Source organism: Thermobia domestica, chromosome 18 (assembly GCF_964235325.1).
Source record: "Thermobia domestica chromosome 18, izTheDome1.hap1.1, whole genome shotgun sequence".
NCBI lineage: Eukaryota > Metazoa > Arthropoda > Insecta > Zygentoma > Lepismatidae > Thermobia > Thermobia domestica.
The window spans coordinates 130,376,762-130,395,184 of NC_137471.1; the positions used below are offsets into that span (position 1 = coordinate 130,376,762).

At 35.6% G+C, this 18,423-nt stretch overlaps 1 protein-coding gene across 3 annotated transcripts in view; it reads left to right on the forward strand.

Moving 5' to 3' along the window:
- LOC145675660 (uncharacterized) overlaps positions 1 to 18,423 on the forward strand; it is a 46,893-nt gene that overhangs the window by 7,456 nt on the left and 21,014 nt on the right. Inside the window, exon 2 of one of the 3 annotated variants that reach the window (XM_081746228.1) lies at positions 2,900 to 3,073. The exons of 1 other annotated variant lie outside the window; for it this stretch is intronic. Coding sequence is in view for 1 of the 2 variants with exons in the window: in XM_081746226.1 (XP_081602352.1) it covers positions 4,793 to 6,484 (1,692 nt within the window). In the remaining variant the exon portion in view is untranslated. Of the gene's footprint in view, positions 1 to 2,899; positions 10,179 to 18,423 lie in introns of those variants that run through there. One more of the 3 variants, XM_081746226.1, reaches the window with a different exon arrangement.

Below are 18,423 nucleotides of genomic sequence, written 5' to 3' on the forward strand. Positions count from 1 at the left end.
TGCCAGCGGGATTTCGAGTTTTTGTACGCTTCCTGGAAGGGGGAAACTGAAATGCTGTTCAGCTGCCTCGTCACGGCCTGTTGTAATGCTTCCACCGAGCCGTGATGATGCCCTTTCAGGGTGGTTTTAAGGCGAGGGAAGAGGAAAAAGTGGTGGGGCAAGGTCGGGACTAGAGTGGATGAGGCAAGGTTGCAATGTTACGTTGGGCAAGATACGACACCACTCGGAAAGCTGTGTGGCTCGGCGCATTGCCATGATGCAGTCGCCAGGATTTGGCGATGGCTGGGCGGACGCGACGGTGCGTTTCCTCAGCCGTTCCAGGACCTAGAGATAAAAAAAACTGCATTGACAGTCTGTCCGTGTGGAACAAATTCCCTGCTGATCACACCTTGTGAATCGAAAAAGCAAATGAGCATCCCTTTAACTTTTGATTTCGTCATGCGCGCCTTTTTAGGGCGTGGGGAATTTCCGGTGTGCCATTCCGCGCCTTGACGTTTGGTCGCAGGGTCATACTCAAACGTCAAGTCTCGTTCCCAGTCACCACATTGTCTAACAAGTTTGGATTTTCACTCACTTTTTCGAGAAGGTCCTGGCAGATCCGTTTGCGAATGTCCTTTTGCTCGCGCGTCAGCACTCGCGGCACCAACTTTGCACAAATGTTCCTCATTTGCAATTGTTCGTGCACAATTTCGCAATGCAAAGTTCATCGGCAATCATGCGGACGTTAATCTTCGGCCACTCCATCAAATTCTTCACTCTTGCAACATTTTCCTCCGTTTTGGAGCTCAAAGGTCGTCCTGACCGTGCCGTGATCTAGACAGCTTGTGCCACTCAAACACAATCGATCTTCCAATGGCGTTATCTCCGTACGCCGTATTGATAATTTCATGAGTCTCCTCCCCAGTTTTACCGAGCTTGACGCAAAATTTGATGGCGTAATGCTGTTCCAAAAGATTGGCCATGACGCAGCGTGACGAGGGTCACTCGCAGAGGTTACGATAACGAGCGATCTTTACCCTGCTATGGTTGGCAGCCGACTGGCGCTGCTTCCTGTTTTCCTTAGACCCACCTCAACCAACAACAGGTGGAGTAACTGCCGTCATTCTGTAAAAAGAAAAGAAAAAAATCAGCCCTACTACTTCAAGGACTGACCCTGTATTTCTAGGAGTATTTGTAATGAACATTTAACATGGAATACTCATGTTTAATACATTAATGCTAAACTCAGTTCACTGTGTTTTGCATTCCGTATGTTTCAAGGTAGTTTTTGCAAGGAAGCTTTCATGTCCTTATAGCAAGCGTTTTTCAATAATAAACTATGGTATTATATTTTGGGGGAATTCGAGAATAAGTGCTAGTATATTCCGAGTAGTGAAGAAAGTTATTAGAATAATGTTTAGTATGCCTGAACAATCCTAATGTAAAATGTTTTTTAAAAATATGAATTATTGACATTACCTATTTTATATATATATGTCGCACAACTATGTATGTAATCGACACAGGGATCTATTTACATTAGCTAATACGTTTCAGTCATACAATACTAGGCAGAATTGTAATATGTATATTATCCAGCATAACTATGTAAATTTTAGCAAAACTGTATATAGGAATTGTATAAAATTATATAACAAAATTACCATCAAAGTATAAAGACATTAACGAAAAATGGATATTCAAAGAACTGTGTTAGAATTATTGTTAGAAAGAAGCTATTACTCTGTGGAAACATATCTTACTGATAACATATAGAGAATGTAAACCATAGCTGACAACTGTAATGCTTAATTGGGGATTGTTCTCATATTGTAAGCTATGAACAGGCAAATAAATATGAATATAACTTAGTGCAGTGTTTGCTGGGGATTTCATTTTTACGCCTGGTATATTTATGTGTTGATGGTGTGTTGAATAAGTCAATGTGGTTTTTGACAAAGAGCAGCAGTCGAAATATGTAAAGAGAGGGAAAAGGGCAATGTTATAAATTTTTTAAATATTGGCCTACATGTGCAGTTTATTTTGGTCCCTGCTAGAGTTCTTAAAAGCCTTTTTTGAGTTAGAAATAACATATTATTTTTTCGAGAATTTCCCCAGAAGATTATGCCATATGTAAGTAAAGACTGAAAGAGCCCGAAATATAAGTTACGAATCATGTCTCGTTGTAAAACAGTTTTCATTGATTTTAATGCATAGAACATTTTATTGAGTTTTTGGGCCAGTGAAAATATGTAAGTTACCCAGGAGAAATTGTGATTTAGCCAGAGTCCCAAAAATTGGTTGAGTTTGAGTAGATGATTTTATTATTACTTAACATTATATCAATTTCTACGCACTGCTTTTTTTGAATGTGTTGGAAATTTAGAGCTTGAGATTTGTCTCTGTTTAATTTTAGTTTGTTTTGGGCAAACCAGTTTTCTGAACTAGGAGTTGTCACGTCAATATTATCGCAGACAATATCATAGCTTGTACCTGTTATTGTTAAGCTTGTGTCATCTGCGTACATAGTTGTCTTTGCTAATGATACGTCATGTGGCAAATCATTTACGTATAACAAAAATATTATGGGTCCTAGTATAGAGACGCCGGTAGAGATGCTTCTAAATTGAGACTTATAAGTTGCTGATTCGGTTGTGTCTGGCGAAAAGGATATTTTAACAGCTTGTGTGCGATTTTGCAAATAAGATATAATCCATGAGTTAGCGACTCCTCTTAGACCTAACTGTTAAGTTTATGGATAAGAATGTTATGCTTAGATAGGAATGATATGATTTGGTTGATTAAGTCTTTCTTTATAATTTTTTGAAAAAAGAGAAGGAAATTGCTCTGTAATTTTCGATTTTTGTATTGTCCCCCTTCTTATATAGCGATTTAACTTTGGCATATTTTAATTTCTCAGGAAAGATACCTGTCTGAAAGGACATTTTGATGACGTAGGACATTGGTTCCAAGATGTGAATGCTGCATATTTGATGATGGATATTGGTATTTCATCCAGACCAGAAGACCACTTTGACTTCAATGACATGATTATATTATGTACCTCTCTTGCTGAAGTGGGGCGTAAATCATGGTACCGATATTTGTGTTTATCTTGCAAATATTTGGGTGCGATTTATCATTAGGAGCGTGCTGGTTATGTAAACCTGTGTAATAATTATTGAAGGCGTTTACAATATGGTCTGAGTATGTAACTTTGCTCCCATTAATATCCAATACTTTCATTTTTCGTTTTGATGCTATGTTTTAACTCTTATGTTTATTACCTTCCACATAGCTGTTTGTTTGTTTTTACAATTATCTGTATAATTTGAATTTTGTGATTTCTTGGCAAATTCAAGCAAGTTTTTATTAACGGTTTTGTAGCGTTGATAATATTCTTGCATTTCAGGAGATAAATTCCCTTTTTTATACGTCATATTTAAAGACCTTAGTGTTTTGCTTGATATTTTAATACCGGTGGTTACCCATTTTTTTCATTACATGTAGATGTAGGAACAGAGTGTATATATATATAATTTTTTTTGGGACATACTTCGTTGAAATAATTTACAAAGATATTGTGAAAGCGATCCCACACTTGATTCATGTTTTAGCCGTATATACCTGCTACCAAGTTTCGTTGTATAAACGACAGTATGCTCGTTGTTGTATGCTGGAGTCATTAAAGTTTCTTTTCGTTAATAATCTTGTACCGCGTTTATGTACTGTATGGTTAGTAATCTCGTTACCTTTTAACATTACTGTAAAATTCTGCGACTCATGTTCTGAAAACCCACTATTTAATACTTGAACATTACAGGCAAGTCGAGCGGTATTGTGTAAAATTTGATCTGTTGCACTGTTTTTGTTTCTAGAGAACCTGGTTGGTACTCTGACTGCTGCAGTTAAATTATATGGTTGCAACAGAATCTCAAGTTAGCCATTTATTTTTGGTTCTAAAAAGTCAATATTAATGTCACCTACTATGGCAACTTGCTTACCCGTTTAAATATAAGATTCAGGGATAATTTCTATTTTTTTCAAGAAAATAATTATGTCCCGTCTGGTGTTCTATATGCACACAAAGTAATTAGCTTCATATATGGTATTTCTACTACACATGATTCAAAATCTTTTTGTATATTTAGATAATTCAATTTAGTTACGATCTTATTTTCTAAACCTGTTTTCACCTATTCTTAGGAGATCTACTGTAACTAGCAATTAGATTAAAACCGTGAAGGTTAGTTACGCTCAGCTCATCTGAATTCAACCAGTGCTCAGTTAAAAATATTAAATTTACATTATCCTGTATGTAATTAAATTTACATATTAACACGTCCAACATATTATCAATCGTAAACCCTTGCACAACCTGATGGTATATTACTAACTCACCCGGCTTTTCAATCACCATATAAGAACGTCTTTAAAGGTATTTGATTTTTTACACCTTGCCGATTTTCTATTTTGTAAGGTGAATTCATTTCCACTTGAACATTTTTTAATTCCATTCTCAACTTTTGACGCTTGTTGATTTTGGACAACAGTCGCGATCTTATCTGTCACAATGACACCTTTGGGAGATATTTCATTATTGTCACTTGTTCTTTCATTCTCGTTTTCTTTGTGAACTGTCTTCTTAGCCGGTATCTCACTATGGTCATTTCGACGTATGTTTCGGTTAACATTGTCATTACTGTTATTTTTACTAACCACTTGCATATGGTTGTTCCGAGGAGTCAATTTCTTTACTTGATCCGCTTTAAAAGAATTTATACGAAATGGTAATGTTATAGGTCTAGGTATCATGGCGTCAAGTGTTAAGGGCTGTAGAGATCGCACTAAGAAACAAAATGAATTTCATGAGGAACTCATCAAGAATAATAGTAAAGAAGCCTGTGAAAGCTTTATTAATTGTAGTAGCTGCAAGAACTCCTGTCAATCAGATCACTGTGACTGCGCAAGTAAAGAAAATTGCAAAAATAGATATAGTGGTGTCAACGTAGTGCATATGAAAACAAATGAAGATCGGGATATTAACTTATTACAGAGTGACATCTTCTCTGAAATGCAAAAACTACGAGAAGAACTGGACTCATTGCGTTCAATCTTAAGTCTAATACAAAATGACATAAATGACTCACACAATAAATGTAGGTGCAAAAGTGAAAACTCCCTTAGTGCAAGTGGAAAAAATTATCCCCATAGTTGGAGCGAGATTGTACAGTGCAAGGCAAATACTTCCCGCATTAAGTTCGGTACTGGAACGTCAAATCGTTTATTCTCAAATGAGCAAACAATTAGGGTCGAAAATTCAACTGGCTGTAACGCAAAAGGAGAAAAGAAAATAACATACAGTGTTAGCACCAGAAATAGATATGACTTACTTACCGAGGTCTCTTCCAAACCGAAATCTGAGGTGAATAAATATATGAACTGTCTTGAAAATGAAAATCTACAAGCTGGGAAAACACTCATTGAAGATTTGGGACAGAAAAACAAAATGCCAGTAAAATGTAATCAACAAGTGACTGAAGTTAACTCTCAACCATCGCGAAAAAAACATCCTGCCCATATAAATGAACGAGTAAAAGAGTACAGAAGTAAAACATTTTCAAATTTGTCTAGTGCTAAGAAGGGTGATCAATTCTTGAGAAAGACTGCAAGCAGTGTTACTGTAAAAAGAACGATTATAAGTGAAACAGCAGACCGTTCCAAGGTAAATGTAATTGGTGATAGCCATAGTCGTGATTGTGCTCCAGAAATCAAACATATTTTGGGTAATGGCTATGAAGTATGTGGTATAGTAAAGCCGGGTGCAAGGGCGAAAGATATCTTGAGCATAAGTCATTCTTTAGTACAATGTGATTATCTTGTAGTGTGGGCTGGAGCTAATGATGTAGCAAAAAATGAATCGGCTGAGATATTTAAAGAAATGTGTAAATTTTTAGAATCTGTGAAAGGGGTGAATGTTATTGTAGTAGGTATACCTTATAGACATGATCTAGCCAATTTCTCTTGTGTAAATGATGAAATATGTAGAGTAAATAACAAACTCAGGAAGTGGGTGAAGCTATACCCAAACTGTACATTTGTTGACGTTGATGTAGAGAGATCTTGCTTCACAAGACATGGGCTTCACCTAAATAAAATAGGTAAAGAAAAAATGGCAAAAACACTAGCAGACATGATACAAAATAAAACCAAATTGCAACCAATTCCTCTGCCATGGCATGAAATTAATTCCCCAATCATCTCTGATGGTCAGACCAATATGCCAGTAATGACCGGTACAAATATCCAGGTATCAGCAATAAGTAACGATTCAAGTGCAAATGTAAAAAGTAAAGATTCAAGTGCAAAGGTTGTAACCGACCCAAATGCAAACTTTGGGAAGGGAGAAAAACAACAGAAACCAATGAGAAACAAAAAGCTTCCAAAAAACTTATCAGATGATTTTTTAGTGATGATAAGCACAAACAAAACGAACCAAACATAATTCCAATAAAGGTATATCACCAAAATGTGCAGGGGTGGAACACTCAAAAAAGGCTTATGTTAGAAATAGCGATGCTAGATGATTTACGTGATGTAGGAAACATAAAACCCGGTACAGATATCAATACAGTGAAACACTGTAAGGTAAATCAGCTTAAAGTATTCCATCACAATGTGCAGGGTCTTGGCAATAAGCTGGACTTTATGGATGTGTTAGTTGAGACAGTGTTGTCAACTGCACATGTTATTTGCATCACGGAGCATTGGTTAAGCTGTACTGATATTAAATCTGTAAAATTAAAAGGTTTTGATTTGGCAAGTCATTATTCAAGAGTTAACTTGATTCATGGAGGAGTTTGTATATTCGTTCATAATAAATTAAATGCTGATGAAGTTGATGTATCGATGTTCAATCTGGAACTTCACTTTGAAGTAGTTGCAATAAGTCTCGCTCATCAAGTGTGTATATGTAGTATTTATAGATCTAATTCGGGTAACTTACGGGTATTTTTTAGAAATCTTGAACTTCTTCTTGACCATCTGTGCAAAAGATACAATATTATCATTTTGTGTGGTGACATAAATATAAATTGGATGGTTAACACTAAAGTTAAAACTGATTTACAAAACCTATTAACTTCATTTAATCTCAAAGCTATTCTTAAAACGCCTACCAGATTTGGAAAATCAGCACTTGATCAAGTAATAGTAAGCAGAGAGTGTCATAACCACAAACTTGAAATATTCAACCCAGGTTATTCAGATCATGATGCGCAATTAGTTAGCTTATCGCTTCCATCAACTAACTTACCAGTGTTGCAAAATACTACCAGAATTGAAAAAAGGTTATTTTCACCGAGTAACATTAGTTACTTTTGTTATTTGTTGGCTCTTGAGCCATGGGATGGAATCTACTCAGCTTCCACTATGGACGAAAAATTTAACTCCTTCTTAGATGTATACTTGCACTGTTTTAATGTAGCTTTTCCTCTCATGCCAATTAGTAAATGTAATAAAATTAAGAAGAGTTGGATTACAACTGGTATTCGTAATTCCAAACGAAATTTAATTAAGTATGCTAAACTGCTTAATGATACAAATGTTTCTGATGTATTCAGAAATTACGTTAAAAAATATAAGATAACATATAAGAAAGTTATTAAGACAGCAAAGCAAATGCATAATTCGAAAATGATTAATAACTCCAGAAATAAAATTAAAACTATGTGGAATATTATTCACCAGTCGGTAGGACTACATACAAAGAAGGGTAATATTGCAAATTTGAATCACGTCATTTTTGACAATAAAAGAATTACAAACCCTGCTGAAATTGCAAATAAATTTAATAATTATTTTATAACTTCTCCTCAGGTAGCTCTTGGTGCTCTATCCCACCAAGCTGGTACAAGTGGTTCTTCAAATATGCCTTCTTATCCAAAATGTATTTTTGTTACCCCGGTAACTATTGATGAAATATTAGCAATTATAGGAAAGATGAGAAATAGCAGTTCTGCAGGTCTTGATGAAGTACCGTCCACTATTTTAAAACAATCTGCTTCGATAATTGCTCCTCACCTGACTCGTGTAATAAATTTTTCCCTTCAATCAGGCATTTTCCCACAACGGTTAAAAGTGGCTAAAGTGATTCCCTTGTTCAAAAAAGGCAGTCGTTACGATATTAAGAATTATCGCCCTATCTCAGTTTTATCTGTATTTTCAAAAATTTTTGAGACGGTAATGTCAAATAGGATAAGGAATTACTTACGTTCCAATAATCTAATATCATTATCTCAACATGGGTTTTTAAGTGGCAAATCTACTGATTCTGCAATTTTCGATTTTCTTAGTACTGTTATGCATGCAATAAATAATAATAAATGGGCAATTGGACTCTTTGTTGATCTTACTAAAGCATTTGACACTGTAAATCATGATCTCTTACTCAAAAAATTAAGCTTTTATGGTATAAGAGGAACTGCCAATAAATGGATCGAGTCTTACTTGAAGGATAGGTATCAGATAGTTCAAATTACGAACGAAAAAAATGGCGAAATGCATAAGTTTAGTAGTTATAAAGGTACAATACTAACTGGTGTACCTCAAGGATCAGTGCTTGGTCCATTGCTCTTTCTTATTTACATCAATGATTTGACACATGAAATGTTGCCTAATAAATGTGTTTTATTTGCTGATGACACCAATGTTATTATTACAGGTAACTCACGACATGATATTGAATATAATCTAAACACTGCGTTTTCACGATTAAGTAACTGGTTAAGTAACAATAAGTTAGTTCTAAACAATGATAAAACTTCCTTGCTAAATTTTTATTATCCTCTTCAAAATAAATTTATTCCTTACGTAATGGTAAATAACAAAAAAGTCGACTTTTCTGTTTCAACTAAATTTCTTGGTGTCACCATAAGTTCGAAACTAACTTGGAATGAGCATATTTCTCAACTCAACAAAAAATTAAGTAGTATTTGTTTCGGCCTCCGTAGACTAAGAGGTAATGTCACAACAGAGGCCTTAGTTTCGGTGTACTATGCAAAATTCCATTCTTTAATAACTTACGGTATTATTTTTTGGGGTCATTCTACTGAATGTATTAGCACGTTTCGCTTACAAAAGAAAGCACTAAGGGTTGTGTTTGGATTGTCACCAAAATCTTCTTGCAAGCCCATCTTTCGAGGACAAAAAATATTACCATTACCTTGTGCGTATCTATATAAAGTTATCTTGTTTACCGTAAGTAACAAACACTTATTTATAGAAAACAGTAACGTCCATAAATACAATACTCGATTCGTTAATAATTTGCATGTTATCCCCCAAAATTTCTCGTTTTTTCAAAAAAGCGTATATATTAACTGTACAAAAATTTTCAATAAGTTACCTGACTTTCTAAAACAAAACAAATCATATTCTATGTTTAAATCGGATCTTCATGAGTTCTTAGTAGATAAATGTTACTACTCGGTAAATGAGTTTTTTGAAGATAATGTATAAATGTTTTTTTTTCTTTGTTAATTATATTATGATTGTATAAGCTTAAAAAGTCATAGTTATGTATGTATTATTTTATCTAAGTTTTTTTCTATACCATATATGTAATTATTTTGTAATTTTGACAACTGTATGCGTGCTCGAGAATACTCTCATTTGTATGCAAAACAGGCAAATAAATAAATAAATAAATAAATAAATATAATAGCCTTCGTGGGCTCTATTGTTGATAGTAGTTCGGTTAGGTCGTCGGCGAGGGAGTTTTTATCAGTACCATTAAGGATGGAGGCCAGGTGTCCAATGAAATTATGTCTTTTGTTTCCGGTAATTTTTCCCTATACGGGAAGTACCAGTCGGTAATTTTGACCAAGAAATATAAACCACTCTAACTAAACATAGGCCAAAGTTACAATTCAAAACATGCAAACGAACTTGTTCTAAGTGGCCAAAAAGCACGAATCTTAAATAATGGTCAGGCATTTCCTAAAATGAGAAATAAATAAATATGCAAGTTCGCTATTTTCGATTAATATTAGGTTGGGTTGTATTCTAAAAATTAGCCCCCTTCTTCTTTATTGTAGTGTATCTTATTTCACTTTAAAAGAATATGGCAATAAGAAAAAGTGCATGTCATAATACGTAAAATGTACAAATAAAAATGTTAACGAGACATACACAGAAGCAGGTGCACTATATTTTATTTACTGTGTTTTATTTATATATATTTTTTTCTAAACAAAAACAAACATATTTTCACTCCACTTCATTATATCAACCCATAATGTAAATTCTTTTCATAAATGAGAGGGGCGCATTGGCTGAGTGGTAGAGCGTTCACCTCCAGGGCATGGGATCCCTGGTTCAATCCCAGCTCGCGCTGTGTGGACTTTGTGGTGAACAAACACCGTGCTCGTGGGTTTTCTGGGGGTTGTCCGGTTCTTCCCACTTTCTTCATTCCACCATTTCTTTCATTTCTCATCATCACCGTCTCCTTTAGCCTAACCGCCATAAGTGTGGGACGTAAAACTGAAAAATTTCATAGATTTTCTTTTCATAAATGAAAATATCGAAGCATGTTTCGGATACAATGCACTCTTTGCAGACCAAGTTATTTTTGTATCTTTTAGTATTTCTCCCAATCTTGCAATTATAATTTTCCCGTTCTCCACTGTTACTTCGTAAGCCGTAGCTTACCGAGGGAAAGTCGTGAGGAGCCCTACAGGGCTCGTTGAGGTATGGTTTATGAATGTTCTGCACATATTGCACTCTTATGTCATTTTTTTTTTTTTTTTTTTTTTTAGAAAGTGCTTATTTTATGATAGAGTGTCGTGTAATATTTGCTTTCTGGAGATCAGCCTAGTAACTGCATATCTTGAAAAATTTCCTGCATTGATCTTCATTGTACAATCAATAGCTTGAAAATAATTTTCATGAAGTCAAAAACAACAGCATGCTGCTGGTATTTTTGTAGTACAAAATGCAAATATTGACCAAAACAATTGAAATATATGAAATACCTCTGCATTTAAAAGACTACCGTCATTTTCGCTAATTTCTTACGAGTATGGCCTCATAGATATCACTATTTTTGCCGTAGTACAACACTCACATCAGTATCGGATAAGAACACAAACAGAACAGCAAAAACATTGGCACTTTATCGAGTAAGTAAATAACAGTTTATGAAATTTAGGGGTAATACAAGATCCTAACTCCTTAAAAGTTTAGAAGAAAACCAAATGAATTTTGACATGAGGGACATGTTTATATGTGATCACAGTCACCTTATATTTAGCCACTCACTATATATATGTGACTAGCTGTACAGTGCTAATAATTTATTCGAATAATTAGCTGTAGCAGTGTTAAATTCAGAAGATGTCTCTGAGAGATTGAAAGAAAAAATTGAGCCCTATCTAATTGAGTCCTTTCGGAAAAATCAACTGGAAGGGTATCGTACCTTCCGGAGCTGGTATTCACTGTCGTAGAAGAAGAAATTCCTTTGACAGGTTATATGGAAATTGTCTTGCAAGTATTATACAGTTTTCCGTAAAGTCTTGGTGCACATTTAACCGGTCACAGGAATTCAACGAAACAAGGTAGAAAAATATTTTCAGCAAATAGAAAAAGATATCCCAACTTTCATAGCTAGTCCGTGCAGTTGAATGTCGCTTCCATTTGTTTCCCTACAGACATCTAAGCGATATTCATGTTCTTTCCACACACGTTTAAGGACCTGTTTTGTAACAGAATGAATAACATCTGTGATTTTCTGTATAAGATTATTAGTGTCGTTATTGCGTTCGCTACATACATGTTGCTTCACATAACCCCAATGGAGCATTCATAACCACGGGCACAGTACAAATGAGCATTTAAATCAACAAAATCTTTCAGGAAAGGTTTGAGTCTGTAGTGGGACAAGAGTCTCAGTTTTTGAATATGCATCCTAATATTCGTTCCATTTTACCTAAAATAGACGAAATACGCGTACTAGTGTTATAATCGCTGTATGCTGTTTCTATAGTTTGTGAAATGTGGCTTGACAATTCAACTGATACAAATCTCATTAATACATCTGGTTACTCTATTCTCCGGTAAAACAGAGAACATAGTGCTGGAGGAATTTTAATGTATTATCTTGAAAATTAAGATGTAAAACTAGTTGAAGTAACTAACTCAGATCAAGTAGAATCACGGTGAATGTCAAAATAAATTCGCTACGCATAGATATCTTATCAATGTATATACCACCAGGGTTAAAAAAAACAAACATTTTTTTTTGTTTCAAACCTTTTTAACGTTTAAAACAAAGTACTTTGTTTTTTTTAAAAAAAAACAGGTTTAAAATCTTTATTTTGTTTGAAACAATAATCTAAATAGGCATATATATTCCATTTTTACACGCTCACAGGTATTGCTTGCCATCTATATTCAATCGTTAGATCAAATTTCTGGAACTTCCGTAATTTCGATCCGTGCAAATGTTCAATTCCGGAGAAAGAAATCGGCATTTTACCAATTTCTGTTCACTGAAGATGTAGTTTCTTTGTGTTAGCTTCTACTGATCGTCTGCATTCTTCATCTTTATTTGCCCATTGACGCAACTGCTGTATCAGGGCTTTAAACCTCAATGGCTCAGTACCTAATTAAGGCTGGAAGGTGGTTTTGGAACCAATTTATTCCTGAAGGATGCAGCTTTCCGCTGGTGTGCATCTCATCTATGTGGGGGTGCCATGTGGAGGTGGAAGGAGTGTAAATATCTTGTTCTTTTGTTTCTTTTTAAACGGTTCTTTGGGAGCCATTTCCACTCTTGGGGGATATATTCATAAACGTTGGTACATGAAGGAATGAAGGCCAGTACATAGTAATGTCATGTATTTGTACTTCTTGCTTATATGGGGGAGCAGGGGGAGGGGCAATGTTAGGCAAATTTTCGAGTTTCAGCTTTTTGACATAAATTACATTTATTCTTACAACAAACATCAATAGCGCAACTCCTAATTAAGCCAGAGAGATGATACCAAAGCATTCCTGAGGAATGAAGCATTCCGCTAGTATGCATTTTATTAGGGATGGGCAAAAGCTCGACTCGACTCGAAACTCGAAGCAAATTCGAGTTGAGTTTCGAGTCGAATCAAAGGTAATTTTCTCTAGTCGAATCAAAGGTAATATTCTCGAGTCTAGTTTCGAGTCAAGTCACTGTTTTGAGATCGGTAATGATAATGGCTCGCTCGTTTAGCTCGTTTTAACTCGTTTTGAGATCATGGCTTGATTAGACTGGAAATCGAAAATCATAAGAAATGTGAGCAGTAATATGGAACATTTTTATTGTTGCTCAGAAGATGGGACACTGTTCGCATCTCGTCTCGTCCCGATTACCAGGATGACTGTGGATTTTTATAACGAGACAGCCTCAAATGTGAACACCAATGTAAACACCTGTATATACTGTAGTCCTTACCACCAAGGCTGAGACCTGCACGATCTTTTTTCAGGCGAAGCAGAAGCCCAACCTAGGTAGTGGTGTTAACGGGCTCAGTTCGGCTCAACTGAGGAGTAGCTCGAGCGGGCTCGGTTCAGATAAGGCACCGGTTCGGCTCAGGTGAGCCATCGGCTCGGTTGGGTGAGCTGTTGGCTAGGTTTGATAGTGAATGAGCTGTGAGCCAAGTCGCTAGAGCCGTTGAGAACCCGAGCCAAGCAAGTTTGAACATGTTTGGTGACGCAGTCTAACTTTTAATGATTTTTGGTTCGAGCCTGGATACTTGCTCTTCCGGAACTGAAACCCACTACCTCGTGAACGATGTCCTTCCCTCCTTGACTTCACCTTTTCCGAGGTCAGCTATCAACTAGCTTTAGTATTCAGATACAAACCTCCTGTTATTCATGTTTATGCACGCTGGTGTTAATAATAATAATAATAATGATAATAATAATAATAAGTTGTAGTAATAGTAAGTATCATTGATAATAATTATATTGTCTATGTAGGATAGCTGAAAAAAGTACTTGAAACTACACACAGCATTTGGCTCGACTCGACACGAAACTCGAGTCGAATTGGAGGAAATTTTTCGAGTCGAGCTCAATGATGTCGGTTTCGTGTCGAGTCGAGTTTGAATGAAAACTCGCTCGAACTCGCTCGTGCACATCTTTACATTTTATCTATGTAATGGGTATTTATGTACGACCGAGAGAGGGAGGATGAAGTTCATTTTTTAATTTTTCATCAGATTTTGGAGGCCATTCCTCCCCCTTTGTGGTACATCCACAAAAATTATTGTGAACAATGAAGTAGTATCCTACGTGATAGGAACCTGTATATGCACTTCTGTTTATAGAGGAGGAGGTGGTCAAATTTTGCTAATTTACATTTGGTTCCAGAACGGTTCCATATAAGGCAAAATATATTTTACTGAAGTGGTCTAGAAGCATAATTTTTGTTCGTATCATGCAGCAAAAATGATTTACATATGGACGTGGTACTGTCGTGGGGGAGGGGGAGAATGTCTAATTCAATGAATGTTTTTCTGCTCATTTTTTAATACTTCCTACATAAAACGAATTCGTTGCGCAATTACAGCACTGGCTACCATTTTTTATATTATCGTCACAAGTATATGGCCTACACATTAGCATCATTTTGTCAGCGCAAAAGCACACATTTTTAGCAGCATTTTGTCACAGCATTTTGCGGTGATTGCAAGAGTTACCAGGGTCCTGCAAAGTTAATATATTCATACTTTTTAATGACCTTTGTGTCTGTTCGTTTCTAGAAATATGGCGAGAATTTCACAAATTTTACCTCGTTGGAATCTGTGGTCTACAAGCTTTCCAACTGTGTATAAATCATGACTCTGGGATAATTAGAAGGATCACCAGAGCCCCGAACGCGAGAGTCTACCATTTTGTTAAAATCCCTGGCGGGCGTCTAAAGGTTAATTGTGTTGTTATGTCGTAGACACTAATCATTGTTAGCTATCCTTGTTGCAGATAGAGATGTACCTTGAAAACTGTTTTGTTAAAATATGTCATTTCCTCCTTGTAGACTAGTCAACTGTTCTTGCCTATGAGTTGTATTGTCTTTGTCAGAGTATTTCTTCTATCTTATGATGTGAGAACCGTTAATTATGGAAATGATAGTGACCAAAAAATACTCAAGTTTTGAATTTGTGAATTTGGATTTTAGAATAGTGTATAGTGTGTTTAAGCTCAATTATTCTTGGAAATTGAAAAATGTTCAAATACTTCACTTCAATTTCTGTTGGTTTAGTTATACGCACCTTGATGTACAGAATTTCGTTCAGTAATTGCTGTTATAGTAAGTATATAACTGTTCTTATAATTTACTTCATGCACAAATCCTGCGGAGGATGGGTTGTTTGTTAGAAAATGAAATTAGCTTCTTCGGTCTGATATTTTAGTTGTTTTAAACATGTCCAACCACCATCGAAAAAAAACGTTTAAAACAACATCCGTTTAAAACGTTTGAACCAAACAATAAAACAACATCCACAGTTTTGAACATGTTTTCAACACTTGTTTTAAACATATCAACCCTGTAGACCACGAACTACCCCCTACACCAAATCGTCTGTTCTTGAGGATCTGATTACACACTTGTATCAGCAAGTTGATTATCTATATACTAGGTGACCTTAATTGTGATCAGCTTTGTCCTGACAAAGCAGAAACAAAATATGTGGATCGTATCCTAAATATAATTGATCTTGTCCAACTCATTAAAGAACTAGCCAGTATAACAGAGTTCACTGAATCATTACTCGATCTCATTATTACCGATAAAATTGATATAATAGCATCAAATCGCGTTTATACACCCATTTTAGTCTCCGATCACTCAGTGAGACATGCTATCCTGAACATTAAAACCCCACCAAGAAAATGTTTTCACATTATTCGTTATTGCAACTTTAATACATTTAAGCGCGACGCATTTCTACAAAATGTCGAAATCTTGAACTGGAAACAGATTGAATTTCAGGATTCTGTAGGTGCTAAAATGTATTTTTTTCCAGAATTCTTTAAAACATCTATTCGATCAGCACGCGTCGATGAAAACAGTTAAAGTTTCAAATAACAAATTACCGTATGTGTCTAGAAATACAAAGCTGCAAATTAAAATGTGCGCTCCGTAACTTCCAACGCACCAAGTTGCAGTAACACTGGGATAAGTACAAAGAGGTTCGCAATTTTACTACGGCAATTATTCGACAAGAAGTAATTGCGTATTTTTCCTTTTGTATAAATAACGCTAAAAACAATAAAGACACTTGGCGGACGTTCCACAATTTGGGAATAGGTGGAAAAAGTTCAACGTTGAACCCCCTTGAAAAACTAAATTGTCTTGATGTCATAAACCGTCATTTTGTTAAGGTTTTCGAAATCGCAGTAACAAGTACGATACATTTGATAAAGAAATAAATCGGTACAGTTCACTAAAACACACCGTGGAACTACTTTAATGTTAAGACCTGTTCATGGACATGAAGCTAAAAGAGTAGTTGTTTACGTTAAGTCCAATGGCGCAGGTTTTGATGAAATAGCCCCACATATGCTTAAAGTAGCTTTACATGTTACCACTTTTCCCTTAACTAATATTTTGAACTACCCTTATCCAATGGTAAATTCCCTAATGTTTGGAAAATAGCTAAAGTTCTACTATTACCAAAAAAGCCTTGCATTAAATCAATTAGTGTCCTTAGGACAGTAAATTTACTGCCAGTTCTTTCAAAGGTAATCCAAAAGCTAATGCTTCAGCAAATGACTTCATATATTGATATCTCTGACATACTTTCGTCCGAACAATCTGGGTATCGTTATTTCACAACACTTCTAAAGCTTTTTTAGGTATTAAAGGAGATGTGATTCCTGCACTAAATGAAAAATATGTGATAATGTTAGTTTTGTTAGACCTCTCAGAAGCATTTGACTTAGTCCAGTATGATGTTCTCTTAGCAAAAATGAAATAGTATAACTTTTCAGTACATACCATAAAACTGTTCGAATCCTATCTATATAAAAGAAAACATCAATCTGCTGTACGTAGTTCCTCTCATTACAAAATTTCTGTAGCTGCTTTTCTTCATAGAGGTGTTTCACAAGGCTCAATTTTACGGCCAGTTTTGTTTACTTTATATGCTGTAGATCTGGTATTTGTTGTACAGCATTCAAAAGTGTACTGTTAGGCGGAATACACTCAGTTGTTTATAAAAAGCCTTGCATCAGGATTTACTACAGGTTCGAATCTTCAATCAAGATCTTAGTACTATCAGTAACTGGTGTGTTGACAACGTCCTTGTTATTAATCCCTTAAGTGTACTTATACTGTTCTAGGTTCCCCTAATCAGCCGAATAAAATTGTAGCTGAAAAATTTGAATTACAAATAATGGACTAGAACATTAGATATTCACCTTGTGTAAATAGCCTTGGAGTACAAATTAATGATAAACTTGCTATGAATAATGACGTTTCTACCGACTGTTCAAAAGCCCTGGGAATACAATGAAACTTTTACAAAATACGAGACTGTCTGTCCAAAGATACCAAGCTACTCCTGACACAAACACTGACTCTATCTTGGTTTGATTATTGTGATCCTTATATGGCTCACTTCTTACAAAAAGTATTTTGATTCAAAGCAATTTTGATTCAAAAGGTACAAAATTCGTGATCCGCTTCTATTACAATATACGAAAATTCGATCGTATTTTGCCTATTCTGAACAACGATAGCATGCTGGCAATATCCAGAAGACGACATTTGCATTATTGGTGTCGCTTATAAAATACTTTTTAAAAAGTCCCGCGTATTTATACACGAAACTCACTGTTAGGTCAACTATTCACACTCACTTAACACGAAAATAAATACGTTCGATATTCCACACCACTGCACTGGACTCAAGCAAACCACTGCGGCATTTTCAGTATTATTTGAGAAGTTTAGAATTCATTAATGTCACCCCATAGGAGAGGAAGTGCTTTCCAAATAATAGAATCGTTCAGATTCAAACCTTATAGGCGTCGATCTGTACACTCTGACTCATTTCTTGTGTTCTTTCTGGCACAACTTATAAGAAGGGACCGACTAATGTAACGGGTCGCGCCGTGTATTTATGTGTCTGTGTTATGCGAAGGGCACCAGATAAAGCGATGCGCTTTTGTATGCACAGTAGTTAATGCCACAAACAATAAAACTAGGGCGCACAAGTTGTCAGATTCACCATTTTGTTTCATGATCGTACCGAAAAGAAAATAGAGGCACGAAGAAAGTCACGAAGTATAATTGCGGTAATATGGTAAACGGTGAACCAAATCAAGTAATTCTTTGCATAGTTACTGACCTTTGTCAGCTACTGGTTACAGGCTAATTGTTTCATGGAGCTAGGGCTCCAGCAGGTGCCA